The 16414-nt window shown below is 54.5% G+C and overlaps 2 protein-coding genes across 2 annotated transcripts; one reads left to right on the top strand and one right to left on the bottom strand.

Moving 5' to 3' along the window:
* Positions 1-507: 507 nt before the first annotated feature.
* On the top strand, positions 508-1476 carry LOC129131931 (olfactory receptor 14C36-like). The gene has a single exon (XM_054650914.2). It carries the CDS (start codon positions 508-510, stop codon positions 1474-1476), a length of 969 nt encoding a protein of 322 aa, XP_054506889.2.
* Positions 1477-15261: 13785 nt separating this feature from the next.
* On the bottom strand, positions 15262-16194 carry LOC129131967 (olfactory receptor 14A16-like). Its single transcript, XM_054650950.2, has one exon. The coding sequence runs from the start codon at positions 16192-16194 to the stop codon at positions 15262-15264; it is 933 nt and encodes a 310-aa protein (XP_054506925.2).
* Positions 16195-16414: the final 220 nt, after the last annotated feature.

The raw sequence follows: 16414 nt of genomic DNA, 5'->3' as shown, positions 1-16414 counted from the left end.
GGAGTTGATTTCAGAAAGGTGCAAGTCCAGGGCAGCTGGAACAGGAGAGAGGGACAGAGCAGCTCCCCTCAGTCTGCACTAAGCCTCAGACAACCCTCCTGCCTCCCTGGTCTCTCTTTTCTCCTCAGGTGCAGCAGAATCTCTTATTCTGCCTTCTCTTATCCCCATCCCTTCACCCAGGCAACTCTTCAGCCTTACTGGAAGATTTTTTGTCCAAGTTCAGAAACCCAGACTGCCCCTGCCCTCACTGTTCCCCTGCACTGATTGGGGGTCAGGGCTGACTCCCAGGTGTCCTGCAGCTGAAGGTCCAGCTCCTGACACAACATTGGCCAGCAGAAATCAGGGCTCCAGCAACAAAGGTGAAGGAAGGTCCCCTAGACATAGGGGGAGGTGTTCAGTGGCAGGAAAGGGTCTGTGAGAAAGGGCTTTGACTTTTCTGTGAGAAATCTCCCCTCAATTATTACTGTGATTCCTTCTTCAAAAGGTTCCAATGTCCGGAGACAGCAAATGTCCAACAGCAGCTCCATCAGGCACTTCCTCCTGCTGGCATTGGCAGACACGCGGCAGCTGCAGCTCCTGCACTTCTGCCTCTTGCTGGGCATCTCCCTGGCTGCCCTCCTGGGCAACGGCCTCATCATCAGCGCCGTAGCCTGCGGCCACCACCTGCACACGCCCATGTTCTTCTTCCTGCTCAACCTGGCCCTCAGCGACCTGGGCTCCATCTGCACCACTGTCCCCAAAGCCATGCACAATTCCCTCTGGAACACCAGCACCATCTCCTACTCAGCATGTGCTGCACAGGTGTTTCTGTTTGTCTTTTTCATGTCAGCAGAGTTTTCCCTCCTGACCATCATGTGCTACGACCGCTACGTGTCCATCTGCAAACCCCTGCACTACGGGACCCTCCTGGGCAGCAGAGCTTGTGCCCACATGGCAGCAGCTGCCTGGGCCAGTGCCTTTCTCTATGCTCTGCTTCACACGGCCAATACATTTTCCCTGCCCCTGTGCCATGGCAATGCCCTGGGCCAGTTCTTCTGTGAAATCCCACACATCCTCAAGCTCTCCTGCTCCAAATCCTACCTCAGGGAACTTGGGCTCATTGTGCTTGGTGCATCCTTAGCCTTTGGTTGTTTTGCGTTCATGGTTTTCTCCTATGTGCAGATCTTCAGGGCTGTGCTGAGCATCCCCTCTGAGCAGGGACGGCACAAAGCCTTTTCCACCTGCCTCCCTCACCTGGCTGTGGTCTCCCTCTTTGTCAGCACTGCCATGTTTGCCTACCTGAAGCCCCCCTCCATCTCCTCCCCATCCCTGGATCTGGCAGTGTCAGTTCTGTACTCGGTGGTGCCTCCAACCCTGAACCCCCTCATCTACAGCCTGAGGAACCAGGAGCTCAAGGATGCCCTGAGAAAATTGATGAGACTGTATTTTCAGAAGCATTTCAAAAACATTTTCTGCTGCAGAGCCTTCAGAATGTAACAATGTCAGCTTTTTTTGCCCCTGATTGTCCATTTTTATTTGCTAACTTTTTTCTACTGTTGTTGTGTTTTTTTACAAAATACTGCAGTATTACTCTTAGCATTTCTACATGAATATCTACCTTTCTTTTGAAACACAAAAACTTGCAAGAGGCTTGTTTCCTTGGCATTTAAATAAAAAGAAGTGCCTGCCCTGACTTGTCTGTCCAAGGCATTACCTCAGCCCTTCTCTGTCCCTGCAGGGGCAGTGCCTGTGAGCAGAGGTGGAGGGAAGAGACTCCCAGCAGAGCAGCACAGCCAGGGACAATGGCCCTGGCTCTTCCCCCTCTGCTCTGCCCAGCTCCACCCTGTCCTTGCCAGCCCTGCTGTGGCTGTAAGGCCGGAGTGCTCTGGCAGCTTGGTCCCTGTCCTGCTGCGTGTCCCTGCTGTGGCCACAGGCAGGGCCAGGCCATGGGCACTGCTGGGACACAGCTGGGCTCCAGCACAGCAGCTCCATCAGCAAAGGGCATCTCCTGAGGGCAGGGCAGGGAGGCTTTGCTCTCCTCCAGAGCTGCTGTCAGCAATGTGCTCCAGGAATGCCCTGGCCCAGCAAAGCCCAGGGCCTGGGGCAGGGGGGAGTGTGCAGGGGGGGCTCACAGCAGTGTCGTGGCACAGCCAGAGCTCCTGGCATGGACCTGAGGCAGCAGCAGAGCAGGGCCTGGCCTGTGTCTTTGTTCTGGGACAGCCTGGGAAGGTGGCCCAGGGCAATTGTCCCACAGCAGCCCTTGCAGCCACCATTGCCAGCACTGGCCTCTCCCCACCTGCAGGAGGTTGTTTGTCCCTGCACGGAGGGACACCAAGGGACCAGGCCAGCAGGCCATGTTTGCTCTGTGCTGAGGAGATCTCAGCAGTGCATGATGTGTGTGTGGGGAGATGAACCCCAGTGAGCACAAACACCATCAGCAGCACCCGGGGGTGGCACAATTCCAGTGGCACAAACAGTGCCTTGAGGCCACTTCACTCTGAGAGTAACATCCTCTGGGAAAACACCTGGATTCTTTGCTGGGTTGTGGTTAGGACTGCAGGGAGAGAAATATCCCAGGCAGAGACGCTCCAGGAAAAAATGCTCAGGGCAGCCATGGACTGCACAGAGAGACATTGGATAGAGTGAGGGTCTGTGGGGAAAAATCAGAGCCGCCTCCCTTTTGAACCACCCCGAGGACGTGGACAGGGCTGTGCTATGTTCTGGGCACTGACCTGGAACTGAGGGATGTGGAAAAGGCCTTTGGTGTCAGGGCTGTTGAGAAGGCTGGGCAGTGTCACTGTGGGACCTCTCTCAAACCCCTTGGAAAGGCCAGAGCCATCCCAGAGGGTCCTGGGCACTTGGGAAGGGCAGACATGGAACCAGTCTGCAAACAGGGCAAGGAGGGGGACTGGGAGAGTCACAGCCTGGTCAGGCTCAGCAGGGAAGGGGATGTGGCAAATCCTCCTGCAGCCATTCCAGGCACTGGCAGGACAGGGCAGGCACTGCAGAACCCACGTGGGAGGGAAAAGAAGGGGATGTTGTGTGCCCAGACTTCAGCCAGGCCTGGGACAGGGTCTGCTGGGGTCTCCTCATAGCCAGACTGGAGAGAGCTGGGCTGAAGGAGTGGAACATGGGCTGGGTGGGAATTTGGCTGAACAATGAGGGTCAAATGTCATCCATGGTACAGAGTCCTCTTGGCAGCCATGCCCTGGTGACATCCCTCAGTGACCAGCCCTTGACCACCACTGTGGAATATTTCTATTGTCTCTAAAATGGCATGAAATGTACTTTCAATTCCTTTATGGATGCTGCGAAATTGCAGAGAGTCTGTGACTGAACTCATCTAGTTAATGGTGACTGCAATACATAATTGGGCAAGATGACAGAGTTGGGTAAATTTGTCCTCCCATCAGGTGCCAAGCAAGCCACAAGAAAGGACAAGAAAACCTATGCATCAGAAAAAAAGCAGTTCAATACAGAAAAACCCAAACCAAACCAAAAAAACCCCAAACCAAATTAAAAAAAAAAAAAAAAAAGCACGACAGACCCACAACAACACAAAAACCCCGCAAACAAACCAACCACAGAAAGAAAAGGGTACAAATGGAAGAAAAGCAAATCCTCAGGAAATCTCCCATCAGCAGAAAATGTTTTACTACCCTGTGGCAGGAGAGGATTCTGTATGTGTTGGTGCTGTTTTGAAAGAACCATGTCTTAGAAAAGAAATTAATCCCCTACCCCCCCTTGCCCCCCACTTCTCTCAGGTGATTGCTGATCATGGTGTGACATGGATTGGAACATCCCTTGGGTCAGTCCAGCCCAGCTGTCCCATCCCTGTTCCCCAGGAACACTTGCCCACCCCAGGCCCATCGTTTGGGGGGGTTGCAGACGCCTCATGCGGGGCGAGCACTGAGACAAGGACAGGAGAACAGAACAACATTTACTCTTGTCAAGGACAGTAGAACAGAACAGCACAGCCTTGGAGAAACTGATTGAGGATGTGCCTCTGGTAAACAGAAGCCACACAAAATGCAAGCAGGATGCCAGCTCAGCTCTGCAAGGCTGACAAAGCAGAAGTTATGCAGAACAATAATATTGCCCTTACTCAAAAGTGGGGGTCAAGGAACAGCCACCTAAAAAGGACACTGGATGTTGAAGACAGACCGCAAAGAACCATAAAAGGACTTGTGATAAGGGGTGCAACTATGTCAAATAAACTCAAAGGAAGTAGGGTTAGCTAAAGGATACATAATGAGTGTGTGTGATAAAAACCCTGTTCATTCAATGCTCAGTGCACTTGAATGGAGGAAGGATGGCCCAAGTGACCACCATGCTGTAATAAAGAATACCTACTTTCAAATACTCAAAACTGTTCAGGATTTTCTATCCAGCAGATTTCAGTATCAGTGGTGTCCTTGGCTCCATTATGCCCCACAGTTTCACAATGGCCCCTTGGTTCCATGAGGCCCTGCTGTAGAACAATGGACCCTTGGTTCCATTGGGTTCCGTACTGTCAAAATGGCCTCCTTGGTTCTGCACTGCCTCAATGCTCTCCTTGGCTCCACGAGGCCTTGGTGTGTCACAACAGCCCCTTGGTTCCATCAACTGCCACAGTGTCACCCTGGTCTCTTGGATCTGCAGGGTCACAATGGAAAATTGGTCCCAAGCAGCCCCGCTGTGTCACCATGAATATTTGGTTCCAGGGGGCCCCAGAGTGTCACAATGGCCCCTTGGTTCCATGAGGTTCCACAGCATCACCATGGTCTCCTTGGATCTGCAGTATCTCCAAGGACCATTGGTTCCATGTGTCCCTGCTATGTCACAGTGGTTCCTTGGTTCCATGAAGCCCCAGTGCATAACAATGGCATCTTGGTCCCGTGAGGTTCTGTACTGTCACCATGGTCTCCTTGGTTCTGGACTGTAACAATGGACCCTTGGTTCCACAAGGTTCCATGATGTCACAATGGTCTCCTTGGTTCCACAAGGTTCCATGATGTCACAATGGTCTCCTTGGTTCCACAAGGCCTTGCTTTGTCACAATGGCCCCATGGCTCCATGAGCTTCCATGGTGTCACCATGGTCTCCTCAGATCCTCATTGTCACAATGGACAATCGGCTCCATGGGCCCTGCTGTGTCACGATAAACCCTCAGTGCCATGAGGTTCTGTGGTGTCACAATGGTCTGCCTGGTTCAACGAGGCCCTGGAGTGTCACAATGGCTGCTTGGTTCCGTGAGCTTCCATAGCATCAACAATGGTCTCCTTGTTTCTGCAGTGTCATAATGGACCCTGGTTCCATGAGGTCCCTAAATGTCACTGGTCTCCTGGGTTCCATGTGGCCCTGCTGTGTCACCACGGCCCCTTGGTTCCATGAGTTTCTGTACTGTCAGCAATGGTTCCTTTGTTCCAATGAGGCCCTGCTGTGTCCCAATGGACCCTGGGTTCCATGAAGTTCTTCAGTGTCACAATGGCCCCTTGGATCCATGAGGTCCCACAGTGTCACCATGGTGTCCTTGGATCCACACTGCCATGATGGACCATTGTTGCAGCTGGAATAGCTGCTAATAAAGCCCAGGGTAGGGAAGCACAAAGGGCCTTTGCATGGGATCCACAGATGTTTGATTCAGCCATGCAGTGAGATGTTCAGGGTCACAAGGCAGGACTCCTGGGGGGAGTCCAGGTTTCTATATCTCCAGAGGAAGGGGCTGATCAGTGCCATGGGGGCAGTACAAAGATGGGGGCCAATGGGGGAATGGGGAGGGAGTGGCTGAGGGACACAGAAGAAGGGGAAGGAGCCAATGAGGTCAAACAGCTTTTGAGGGAAGCTTCTTGTGTCTCCCTAACCCAGGGAATGCCTCTCAGGCTCTCCATAGCTGCAGAGTGTCACAATGGCCCCTTGGTTCTTTTGGGCTCCTTAGGATCCCAGTGGCCCCTTGGCTGCATGAGGCCCAGCTGTGTCACACTGGCCCCTTGCTTCCACTGGGACCCACAGCGTCACAAGTGTCCCCCCTTAGTTCCATGAGGCCCCACAATGTCACAATGGACCTTTGGTTCCATGAGTCCCACATTTTTCCATGAATCCTTAGTTCCATGGGGCCCTGTAGGGTCACAATGGTCCCTTGGATCTGTGGTGCCACACAGGGCCACAATTGCCCTTTGGCCCAACAGGGCCTCATAGTGTCACAATGGACTCCTTGGTTCCATGGGGACACAAAGTGCCACAATGGCCCTTTGGTTTCACCAGGCCTCAAAGTGTGAAAATGGCCTCCATGGTTCCATGAGACCCTCCTGTGTCAAAATGGATTTTGGTTCCATGATGCCCCAGAGTGTCACAGTGGTCTCCTTGGTCCTGCACTTTAAGAATCCCCCCTTGGTCCCATGGACCCCCACAGTGTCACTATTGTGCCCTTGGTTCCATGAGGCTTTGCTGTGTCACAATGGCCCCCTTGGTTCCATGATGTCCCATAGCAGAGCAATGGTCTCCTTGGTTCCACAGTGTCAGAATGGCCCCTTTGTCCCATGGAGCGCCACAGTGTCACTGTGGTCCCCTTGATTCCACGAGGCCCTGCAGTGTCACAATGGCCCCTTGGTTCCAATGGGTTCTGAAGGGTCAGACTGTTCTCCATGGTTCCATGAGGCCCTGCAATCTCCCAATGGACCCTTGGTTCCAAGGGCCCTGCAGTGTCACAAGGCTGCCTTAGTTCCACAAGGCCCTGCAGTGTCATGGTGGCCCCTTGGCTCCATGAGGCAAAGCAGAATCAGAATGGCTCCTTGGTTCCATGGGGCACCATGGTGTCACCATGGTCTCATTGGTTCCACAGTGTAACAATGGACCTTTGGTTCCATGAGGTTCCTCAGGGTCTCAGTGGCCCCTTGGCTCCGTGTGGCCCTGCTGTGTCACAGTGCCAGGTGGTTCCATGAGGCCCCACAGTGTCCAAATGGTCTCCTTGGTTCTGGGAAGCCCCACAGAGCCACAAGGGACCCTTGGTTCCAGGAGGCCTTGCTGTGTCACAATGGACTTTGGTTCCAAGAGCTTTCACACTGTCAACAATGGTCTGAGCACTGCAGTGTCACCATGGATCCTTTGTTCCATGAGGTTCCAGAGCATAACATGATCCCATTGATTCCAGAAGGTTCTGCAGTGTCACAATGGACCATTGGTTCCATGCAGCCCCACACTGTCACAATGACTCCATGGCTCCAGGAGCTTCCACACTGTCAGCAATGGTCTCCTTGGTTCCCTGAGGCCTTGCTCTGATACAATGGACTTTTGGTTCCATGGGGTTCCACTGCATCACAATGGACTCTTTGTTCCATGGGGTTCCAGAGTGTCACAGCTGACTCCTTGGTTCTGTCAGCCTCTGCTGTAACCAAATGTCCAAAATATCAGAATAGGACTCCATAACACTAATTTGGTGTTTGAGAAGGTATCATTTATTCAGGCCTAAGGTCCAACATGGGATAATTCCTTACCTTACAGGGACATGTAATTCTACCAGTGTGTTGCTTATATACAGTCACTAAATGCCAATTACAAATTACCCATTTCCATAAAACCCACCCCAAGTTCCCAGATTCGCTCCTTGTTTTCTCTACCCCTGCACCCTTGAGCCAGATGTCTTCTTCTTCTCTTCCAACCACCCTTGCTGGGAAAGCAGCCCCTGCATGCCTTGTTCCTGTGCTGAAAGTTCCCAGGCAGGGTAAAAATGGAATGAACCCTTTTGGTATCAGCCCAAGGCTTTGTGTGGGCAGGCAGAGGCAGGCAGGAGGCAGAGCTGTCAGCAAAGGAAGGGCCCAGCCAGGTGGGGCAGCCGGGGGATGCCGACAGCCTGCAGGGACAGAGGTGCAGGGCAGGGACACCGTAGGACAGCCTGGGCTGCACAGGGCACAGGCATGGGCATCAGCTGCAAGACAGCCCTGCCAGAGCCAACTTGGGCAGCACTTTGGCCATGGCTGCTGGGCCTGGGCCTGAGGCAGGAGCAGGAGACAAGTGACCCTTGCAGGCCTGGGGTCTCATGGCCTCCTTGTCCCTGCTCAGCAGCCTGGCAGAGGCCGCCCCATGCCCCTGCTCTTGGCATTGCACATCCCCACATGCCAATGCCCATCCAGGCAAGAGCCCTGAGCAAGGAGGGAGGGACAGCATCTGCCTGGCCAGGCCCTGGGGCTCAGGCCTTGGCCCTTGGCATTCCTCAAACACATCCAGCTTTGCTCAGCACCAGAGACACCTTGGCCTTGTTTGTCCCCAGCTGTCATCACTGCCTGCAGTGTTCTGTTCTAACTGGAACCTGGGGACACTTTCCCAGTCGTGTACCTCTGTGGGACCCATTAAAACTTTAAAAAACTTCAGAATTTCAATTTAAGTTTGAGTTCTTGAGATGTTTTTTGAAGACACTCTCAGGGACTGAGTCTGATGTAAACAACATCAATGCCCTGAGAGGGTCATTAAAGTTTTCCTATTCCAGTCATGGAGAAAGATTTCAAAGAACTTGTAAGAAATACACATTTCAAATTTCAAACGGTATATTTTATTTTATTTCTCTATAGAGCAGAGGTGATTGCAGCATTCTGTGATTGATATTTACCCAGGGTCTCTCCTCTGGAGCTGTGGCCTGCTCACAGAAGCTGTGCCTGGAGCTCTGACCCAGTGTGGACAACCTTGCTCCACATTGCCCAGCCCCGTCCTGTCTGTCCTCACTCCCCTGGGACCTGCTGTGCTTGGAGAGCTGGCTGCACCCAGCCTAAGAGGGGTTTTCACTTTTTGGGGTTTTTTTGATGCAATCTGAAACTCCTGAGTTTCCCCACTGCAAACAGACACACTGCTCAGGTGTGTGCCAGCCCCAGGTGCCACCAAAGCCACTGCAGAGCTGCCCTGGGCCAGCTGTGAGGGTGGATCAGCAGCCCAAGCTGCACTGGGCCACTGCAAGGAGCTGTGGCCATGGGCACTGCACTGACCCCACTGCTGGGTTTGGCTGCCATGGCAACCGTGCGAAATTAAACTGTCCTTGGAAACACTGGGGAGGACTGGGACATACTGGGGAACACTGGGAACGCTGTGGGAGACACTGGGACATACTGGGAGTGACACTGGGGAGGACTGGGACAACCTGGGGACACGAGGAATACTAAAGGGAGGATCTGGGTGGGCTGGGAGGGACTGTGGGGGTGCACTGAGACAGTCTGGGACATACTGGGAGATACTGGGACAAACAGGGGACAATGGGGCATCCTGTGGATGACATTGGGGGGAACTGGAAGGGACTGGGAATGAACTCAGGTGTATTGGGAGGGACTGGGCTGTAATGGGAGGGACTGGAGGGGCACTGGGGTTGTACTGATTTCAACTTAGGATGAAGGGGGCTTTACTGGGGTTATACTGGTCTGTACTGGGAGGGACTGAAGGAGGGTGAATGGGCCGGTCCCTCCTCCACCGCATGCCATTTGCTATGGCTCCTGCCCATCACCACCAGCAGCCAATCAGCACCAGGGATCCGGGCCTGAGAGCGGTGCTTAGGTGGACGCCATCTTTTCTTTTTGCCTACAACTCCCGTCATTCCCCACGGCCGAAAACAGCCCAATTGCAGCCGGGACTACAACTCCCGTCCTGCCCCGCGCTGCACTGAACCCCGGGATCTCCCCCCATCTGTTGCATAAGTGTCCCCCAGACCGTCCAGGATCCCTCAGTGCCCCCTCAGCGCCCATTCGGGACCCCCCAAAAGCGTCCCTCGCCCCCCTCAGTGCTCCTGACCCCACAGATGCCCGGTACAGCCACTTCTGGGAATTCATCTCCACTCATCCCCCGTGGCACCAGAGCCCCTCAGAACACAGTCCCGCGCCTAAAACTCCTGCCGTGCCCCGCGCCCTAAAGAGCCCGGTTAGAGCTCCCCGAGCTCCCCTCAAGGGCTCCGGAACCGTTTACGTTCCCACCGAGGACTTCAAGTCGCGGCTCAGATGCAAAAGTGTCCCCCAAGAGCCTTCCCGGACCCCCAAACATCGTTTTCAAACCACTTCCGGGACTACAGCTCCCCGCATGCTCCGCGGCGGACGTCCAGCGCTATTCCAGCCGGGACTTCATCTCCCGTCATGCCCCGCGCCCCTCCGAGAGCCATTGCAGCTGCGCCAAGAACTCCCGTGATGCTCCGCGGCCCCGTTAAACCGTATGATACCCGCGCCTACAACTCCCATCACCCCCCGCGGCCCAGAGAGCCCTGTCAGAGCCCCCCCAAGGGCCTGCCCAGACCCTGAAGGGCCCCAAATTCCCCTCCCTGACCTCCAAGGGCCCCCCTGGACCCCCAAGTGCTGCCCCGGACCCCGAACTGTCCCTCAGAATCCCTGAGTGCCCCTCCAAGTGCCCACCCGGCTTCCCCAAGTGTCCTCCAGGCCCTCAAGTTCTCTCTGAATTCCCTCCCCAGACCCAAAACTGCCCCAAATGTGCCCCAGAAATGTCTCCAGGGATCCCAAAGTGGCCCCCCTTTGACCCCATCAGAGGAAAAGATGATAAAAATTATGCCAAAAGTACTACAAATATTACTATTTACTATAAAGCAGAAGAAATACATAGCCAATAGAGATTAATTAATTGATGAAGAGAATTGTGTTCCTTAGAACCAATGCTTAATAATTTTCTTGGTTGCTAAAAATGTATCAATTTTTTAATATAAATATTAAAATTAGGCAACAAAAATATTGTCTAATACTATCATATATTAGAATAATATTATTATAATTTATTATTAATACAATTTTATTTATAAGGAAAAATGCTTAAATTTGTTTTTTCTATGTTTGGATGCCAGTCCCAGGTGGGCGTTGTCAGACATGGTGAGGCTGGGGGTGAGGAGCCGGTTGTCCAAACAGGCTCAGCCTGCAAGGGGCTCACTCTTCTCCCTGCCCAGACCTCCTGAGGAGACATTCAGCATCAAGATCACCTGGGGAATGGTTCTGTCACCTCTTCTCTGAAATGAAAAGTAAAAAAATATTTCCTTGACTAAACCAAAAGCCATGATGTGCACTTTGGAATCTCCCTCCTGAAGAGAACTCCAAACTGACTCCAATCACTGCACAAGTCCTGGAGACTGGAAAACAATGGAAAGGAGACAAAGAACTCCTGAGGGCTTTCTGTATTTTAATCAGCCCCATGGTGGATTCGGGGCTGGGTCCAGGAGCCTCAGGCATGGAGAGAAGGATGAAGAAGCTGCTCAAGGAGTCAGCAGCAAAACTCCAAGTGCCTTGGAGCATGGCTGGGCCCCAGTGAGGGCAGGGAGGGCCAAAGGCTGCCCAGGGCCTGGTGAGAGCAGATCCTTGAGGCCAGGATTGCAGGGAGCCCAAGGCTCTGAGCAGGGAACTGCAGTGCTGAGCAAGGCCTGGCTTGGCTGCAGGAAGCAGAAAGGCCAAGGCCTGAGCCTAGCCTGGGCCAGCAGGGCCTGTCCCTCACGGCTGCCTCGGGGCTCTTGGTGGGCCAGGGGGATGTGAGGGGCAGCAAGGACAAAGGGCATCAACCTGCAGCCCCTGCCAGCCTCCCCAGGGAGGCCGAGGGAGAAGCAAAGTGCAGCCCCTGCCAGGAAAGTTCCTCCTGTGGGGCCTCCAGAGGCGCTGCCCGAGCCCAGGGCACAAAGGCCTGGCTGCCTGTGGCCCTGCCAGCCCTGCCCAGCCCTTGGCCATCTGTCCTGCAGGCTGTGGCCCCTGGGCGTGCTGCTCCTCTGCCCTGGCCAGCTGCACTCGCCCATCTTGCTGTCCCCCAGCATTTCTCACCCAGCGTTTCTGTGCCCTCCCTGGGCTCCCTGCACCCAGCGCTGCCAGCTCCAGGCACACAGAGCCCGGCCATGGCCCAGCCTCACGCTGCCACACCTCCAGCACCAACATTCTGCCCTGCGAGGGACTTTGCTTTCTCCTCGGCTCCAGCCTGAAGCTTCCAAACTTCACCTTGGGGAGGTTTCCTGCAATTCCCACTGCCAAGGAAAGCTCTGTCTCCTGCTGGTCACAAACAGAGAAGGGCTGGAGGGAGATGTGGTGGTCAGAGGCTGTTCGGGGCACAGTGACCATGAAATTATTGAGTCTTTAAATATTCTGTGAAAGATCAACAAATCTTCTACACTGGAGTTACAGAGAGCAGACTTTGGCCTGTTCAGGATTGATTTGGGGAGTACCAAATCAGGTACTGATTTTTTAAAGGGAAACAGCCATTAAAAACAAAGGATTCCAGGATGGATGGACACCCTTCAAGAAAGAAATTTTGAAGGAGCAGGAACAGCCTGTCCCTCTGTGCCCAAAGTGAGCTAGCAGGGAAAATGCCTGGCCTGGCCGGGCAGGGAGCATTTTCCAGGAACTCAAGGTTAAAATTAGGGTGCATGACCTCTGGATAGAGGAGCAGGAAACTCAGAACGTTTTTAAGGATGTTGTTAGATCATGCAGAAAGAAAATTAGAGAGGTGAAGCTCAATTCGGGCTGAACCTGGCCACTTCTGTGAAGGATAATAAAAATTATTTAGTAGATATATTAATGGCAAAAGGAGGGCTAAGGAGAACCTCCATCCCTTATTGGAGACATATGGTTACCAAAGATGAGGAAAAAGCTGAGCTGCTTAACACCTTGTGTATCTCAATTTTCAACAATCAGACCACTTGTCCTCAGGGCAAGTGTTCTCCTGAGCTGTAGATGGGCACAGGGAGCAGAACAGCCCCCCTGGAATCCAGGAGGAAGCAGCTGGGGACCTGCTGAGCCACTCAGATGCTCACAGGTGTCTCTGGGAGCAGATGGGATCCATCCCAGAGGGATGAGGGAGCTGTGGATGAGCTCCCCAAGCTGCTCTCCATCATTTACCATCAGTCCTGGCTCAGCAGGGAGGTCCCAGAGCACTGGAGGTGCCAATGTGAGCCCATCCCCAAGAAGGGCTGGAAGGAGGAGCTGGGGAACTCCAGGCCTGTCAGCCTGACCTGGGTGCCCGGCAAGGGTATGGAACAGATCACCTTGAGTGCCATCACAGGGCACCCACAGGATGGCCCAGGGATCAGAGCCAGCCAGCGTGGATTTCAATATCTGCACTGATGATCTGCATGAGGGGACTGAGTCCAGCATCAGCAAATTTGCAGATGACACCAAGCTGGGTGTGAGTGTGGATCTGCTGGAGGGTAGGAGGGCTCTGCAGAGGGACCTGGACAGGCTGGATCCAGGGCCCAAATCCAACAAGGTGAGGTTGAACAAGACCAGGTGCTGGGTCCTGCACTTTGGCCACAACAACCCCTGCAGCGCTACAGGCTGGGGACAGAGTGGCTGGAGAGCAGCCAGGCAGAAAGGGACCTGGGGGCACTGATGGACAGCAGGCTGGACATGAGCCAGCAGTGTGCCCAGGTGGGCAAGAAGGCCAATGGCTCCTGGCCTGGATCAGGAATGGTGTGGCCAGCAGGAGCAGGGCAGGGATTCTTCCCCTGTACTGAGCACTGGTGAGGCCACACCTCGAGTGCTGTGTGCAGTTCTGGGCCCCCAATTTAGGAAGGCCATGGAGGGGCTGGAGCGTGTCCAGAGAAGGGCAACAAGGCTGGGGAGGGGTCTGGAACACAAGTCCTGTGAGGAGCGGCTGAGGGAGCTGGGGTTGTTTATCCTGGAGAAGAGGAGGCTCAGGGAGACAAGGTGGTGTCAGGGCTCAGGTTGGACTTGATGATCTCCAAGGTCTTTTCCAACCTTGCTGATTCTGTGATTCTCTGGAACCACCCTTGGAGCAGGTGCAGGAGGAGCCCTGGGCCTCCTCTTCAGCAGCTCCAGCAGCCCAGGTCCCTCAGCTTCTCCTGGCAGCCCCAAAGCCCATCCTGGCAGTCCTGCAGAGCCTCTGCAGCCCCTCCTCACTGCCCAGAACAGGGAGCCCCAGAGGCAGACACAGCAGCCCAGATGTGCCCCCCTGGCCTGGGGTGCCTGTGGCAAGGGAGCAGCACCAGGCACTGCAGGAGCCTGCAGACAATTCCTGCAGCACTTGTAGGATGATCCTGCTGCCCAAGGGACGTTCCCATGGGGCCAAGCCAGGAACTGCAATGGGGAGTGGGGCCAGAGAGGAAAGGCCAAACAGGGATGGGCTGTTTGCAGGGGAGGGAACAGGGATGGACAATAGGAAGAAATCTGGATCAGGAAAGAGGAAAGAAAGCAAAGGTGAAGCCAAGGAAATGCTCAGGGCAGTTTGGGTGTGGCTGCCAGGCAGCCCTGGCTCTGAGCAACAGCGTCTGCAGTGGGACAGGAAACTCCCAGCTGATGGGAACAAACTTTCTGGCTGAGTGCAGAGGCCAGGACAAAGCTGAGTGGTTTCCCTGGTGTCCCCCAGGCCTTGCTGGCCCCAGGGGCTGATGGCATTTGTGCTCCCTCAGGTTCATGTCCCCACAGCAACAGCATGGGGGTGCTGCCCCTGCTGTGTGCAATGCAAACAGGGGCTGCTGAGCCAGTGCTGCCGTGTCTGTGCCTGCAAGGATGGGGCACCTGTGTGAGCTGGGGGAGAGGCCAGGGCTGCAGAGGGGGGATGTTGTTGGCAGCTGCATGAGGACGCTCTGGGACGCTGCCCTGGGCTGTGCAGCGCACTGGGGATGGATCTGCCCCTGCTCTGCTGCTCCTTCCCGTCTGCCCCAGGGCCCTTGCAGAGCCCCAGCCATGCTGTTTGCCCCCAGCCTGCCCACGGCCAGCCTGGGGCTGCTCACGGAGGTTTCTGTGCTGAGCATTGGCCTGGCCGTGTTCTTGAGAGAGCCTGGGCAAGGAGCCTGGAGCCCCCAGGGCCTGGCCTGAGGCGTCAGCGCTGCCCCAGCAGTGCCCATGGCCTGTCCCTGCTGCAGCCCCGGCACTGCCACCCCCAGGGCTGTGCCCGGCCCCGAGAGCACTCAGGCCCTGCAGCAACACCAGGGCCACCAGGGCAGCGGCGCAGGGCCACGGCAGCAGCACTGGCAACACCAAGTCCTGCTGCTGCTGCTGGGCACAGCTGCTGGGCCAGCCCTGATCTGCCCCAGCTCTGCACACAGACATTGCTGCTGCCGCTCCAGAGAACGCACAAAAGGGAAATCTCCAGGGGAGAACTTTGCTGGGAGATCCTTTATTCTGTCTAAAAGCCACTGAGAGCCCAGCTTCTCATTGGCACAACCTGCAGCCACAGTGAAGGTGGAGAGAAACCAAATGAGAAATGGCAGAAACAATGACTTTCCTTTGTTGCAATTTTAAAAAACTAAAACAAATAAAAAGGGAAGAACAAATTAACCACCAAACCCAAGTAGTATCAGACATTACTTTTATTACAAGTGATTGGCAGAAACCAGCTAGCAGTTTAATGTTTCCGAAAGCGTCCAGTCATCAGTGCCCACATGGAAGCCTTGAGCTCCTGGTTCCTCAGGCTGTAGATGAGGGGGTTCAGGGCTGGAGGCACCACCGAGTACAGAACTGACACTGCCAGATCCAGGGATGGGGAGGAGATGGAGGGGGGCTTCAGGTAGGCAAAAATGCCAGTGCTGACAAACAAAGAGACCACGGCCAGGTGAGGGAGGCAGGTGGAAAAGGCTTTGTGCCGTCCCTGCTCAGAGGGGATGCTCAGCACAGCCCTGAAGATCTGCACATAGGAGAAAACCATGAACACAAAACAGCCAGAAACTACACAGACACCAACCACAACAATCCCAAGTTCCCTGAGTTTGGAGTGTGAGCAGGAGAGCTTGAGAATCTGGGGCACCTCACAGAAGAACTGGCCCAGGGCATTGCCATGGCACAGGGGCAGGGAAAATGTATTGGCTGTGTTCAGCAGAGCATTGAGAAAGGCACTGGCCCAGGCAGCTGCTGCCATGTGGGCACAAGCTCTGCTGCCCAGGAGGGTCCCGTAGTGCAGGGGTTTGCAGATGGACACGTAGCGGTCGTAGCACATGACGGTCAGGAGGGAAAATTCTGTTGACATAAAGAAAAGAAAAAAGAAAACCTGTGCTGCACATGCTGAGTAGGAGATGGTGCTGGTGTTCCAGAGGGAATTGTGCATGGCTTTGGGGACAGTGGTGCAGATGGAGCCCAGGTCGCTGAGGGCCAGGTTGAGCAGGAAGAAGAACATGGGTGTGTGCAGGTGGTGGCCGCAGGCTACGGCGCTGATGATGAGGCCGTTGCCCAGGAGGGCAGCCAGGGAGATGCCCAGCAAGAGGCAGAAGTGCAGGAGCTGCAGCTGCCGCGTGTCTGCCAATGCCAGCAGGAGGAAATGCCTGATGGAGCTGCTGTTGGACATTTCTTCATTCTGGGCATGGTGGACTGTTGAAACAAGACATTGACAAGCTCTTTGAGTTAATCCTATGGGGTTATTTTAGGAATTCCCTCAAAACTACTTTACCTGTGGGGCCACTTCACTCAATATTTTTATTTTTGAGCATGGGTTTGTGCTGCTGAATTACTGATTCATCTTCAGCATTGCTCTCAGCCTGAACCCTAGGGAAGCCCACAAGGAAAAC

Source organism: Agelaius phoeniceus, chromosome 33 (assembly GCF_051311805.1).
Source record: "Agelaius phoeniceus isolate bAgePho1 chromosome 33, bAgePho1.hap1, whole genome shotgun sequence".
Taxonomy (NCBI): domain Eukaryota; kingdom Metazoa; phylum Chordata; class Aves; order Passeriformes; family Icteridae; genus Agelaius; species Agelaius phoeniceus.
This window is presented reverse-complemented; position numbering and strand designations above follow the sequence as displayed.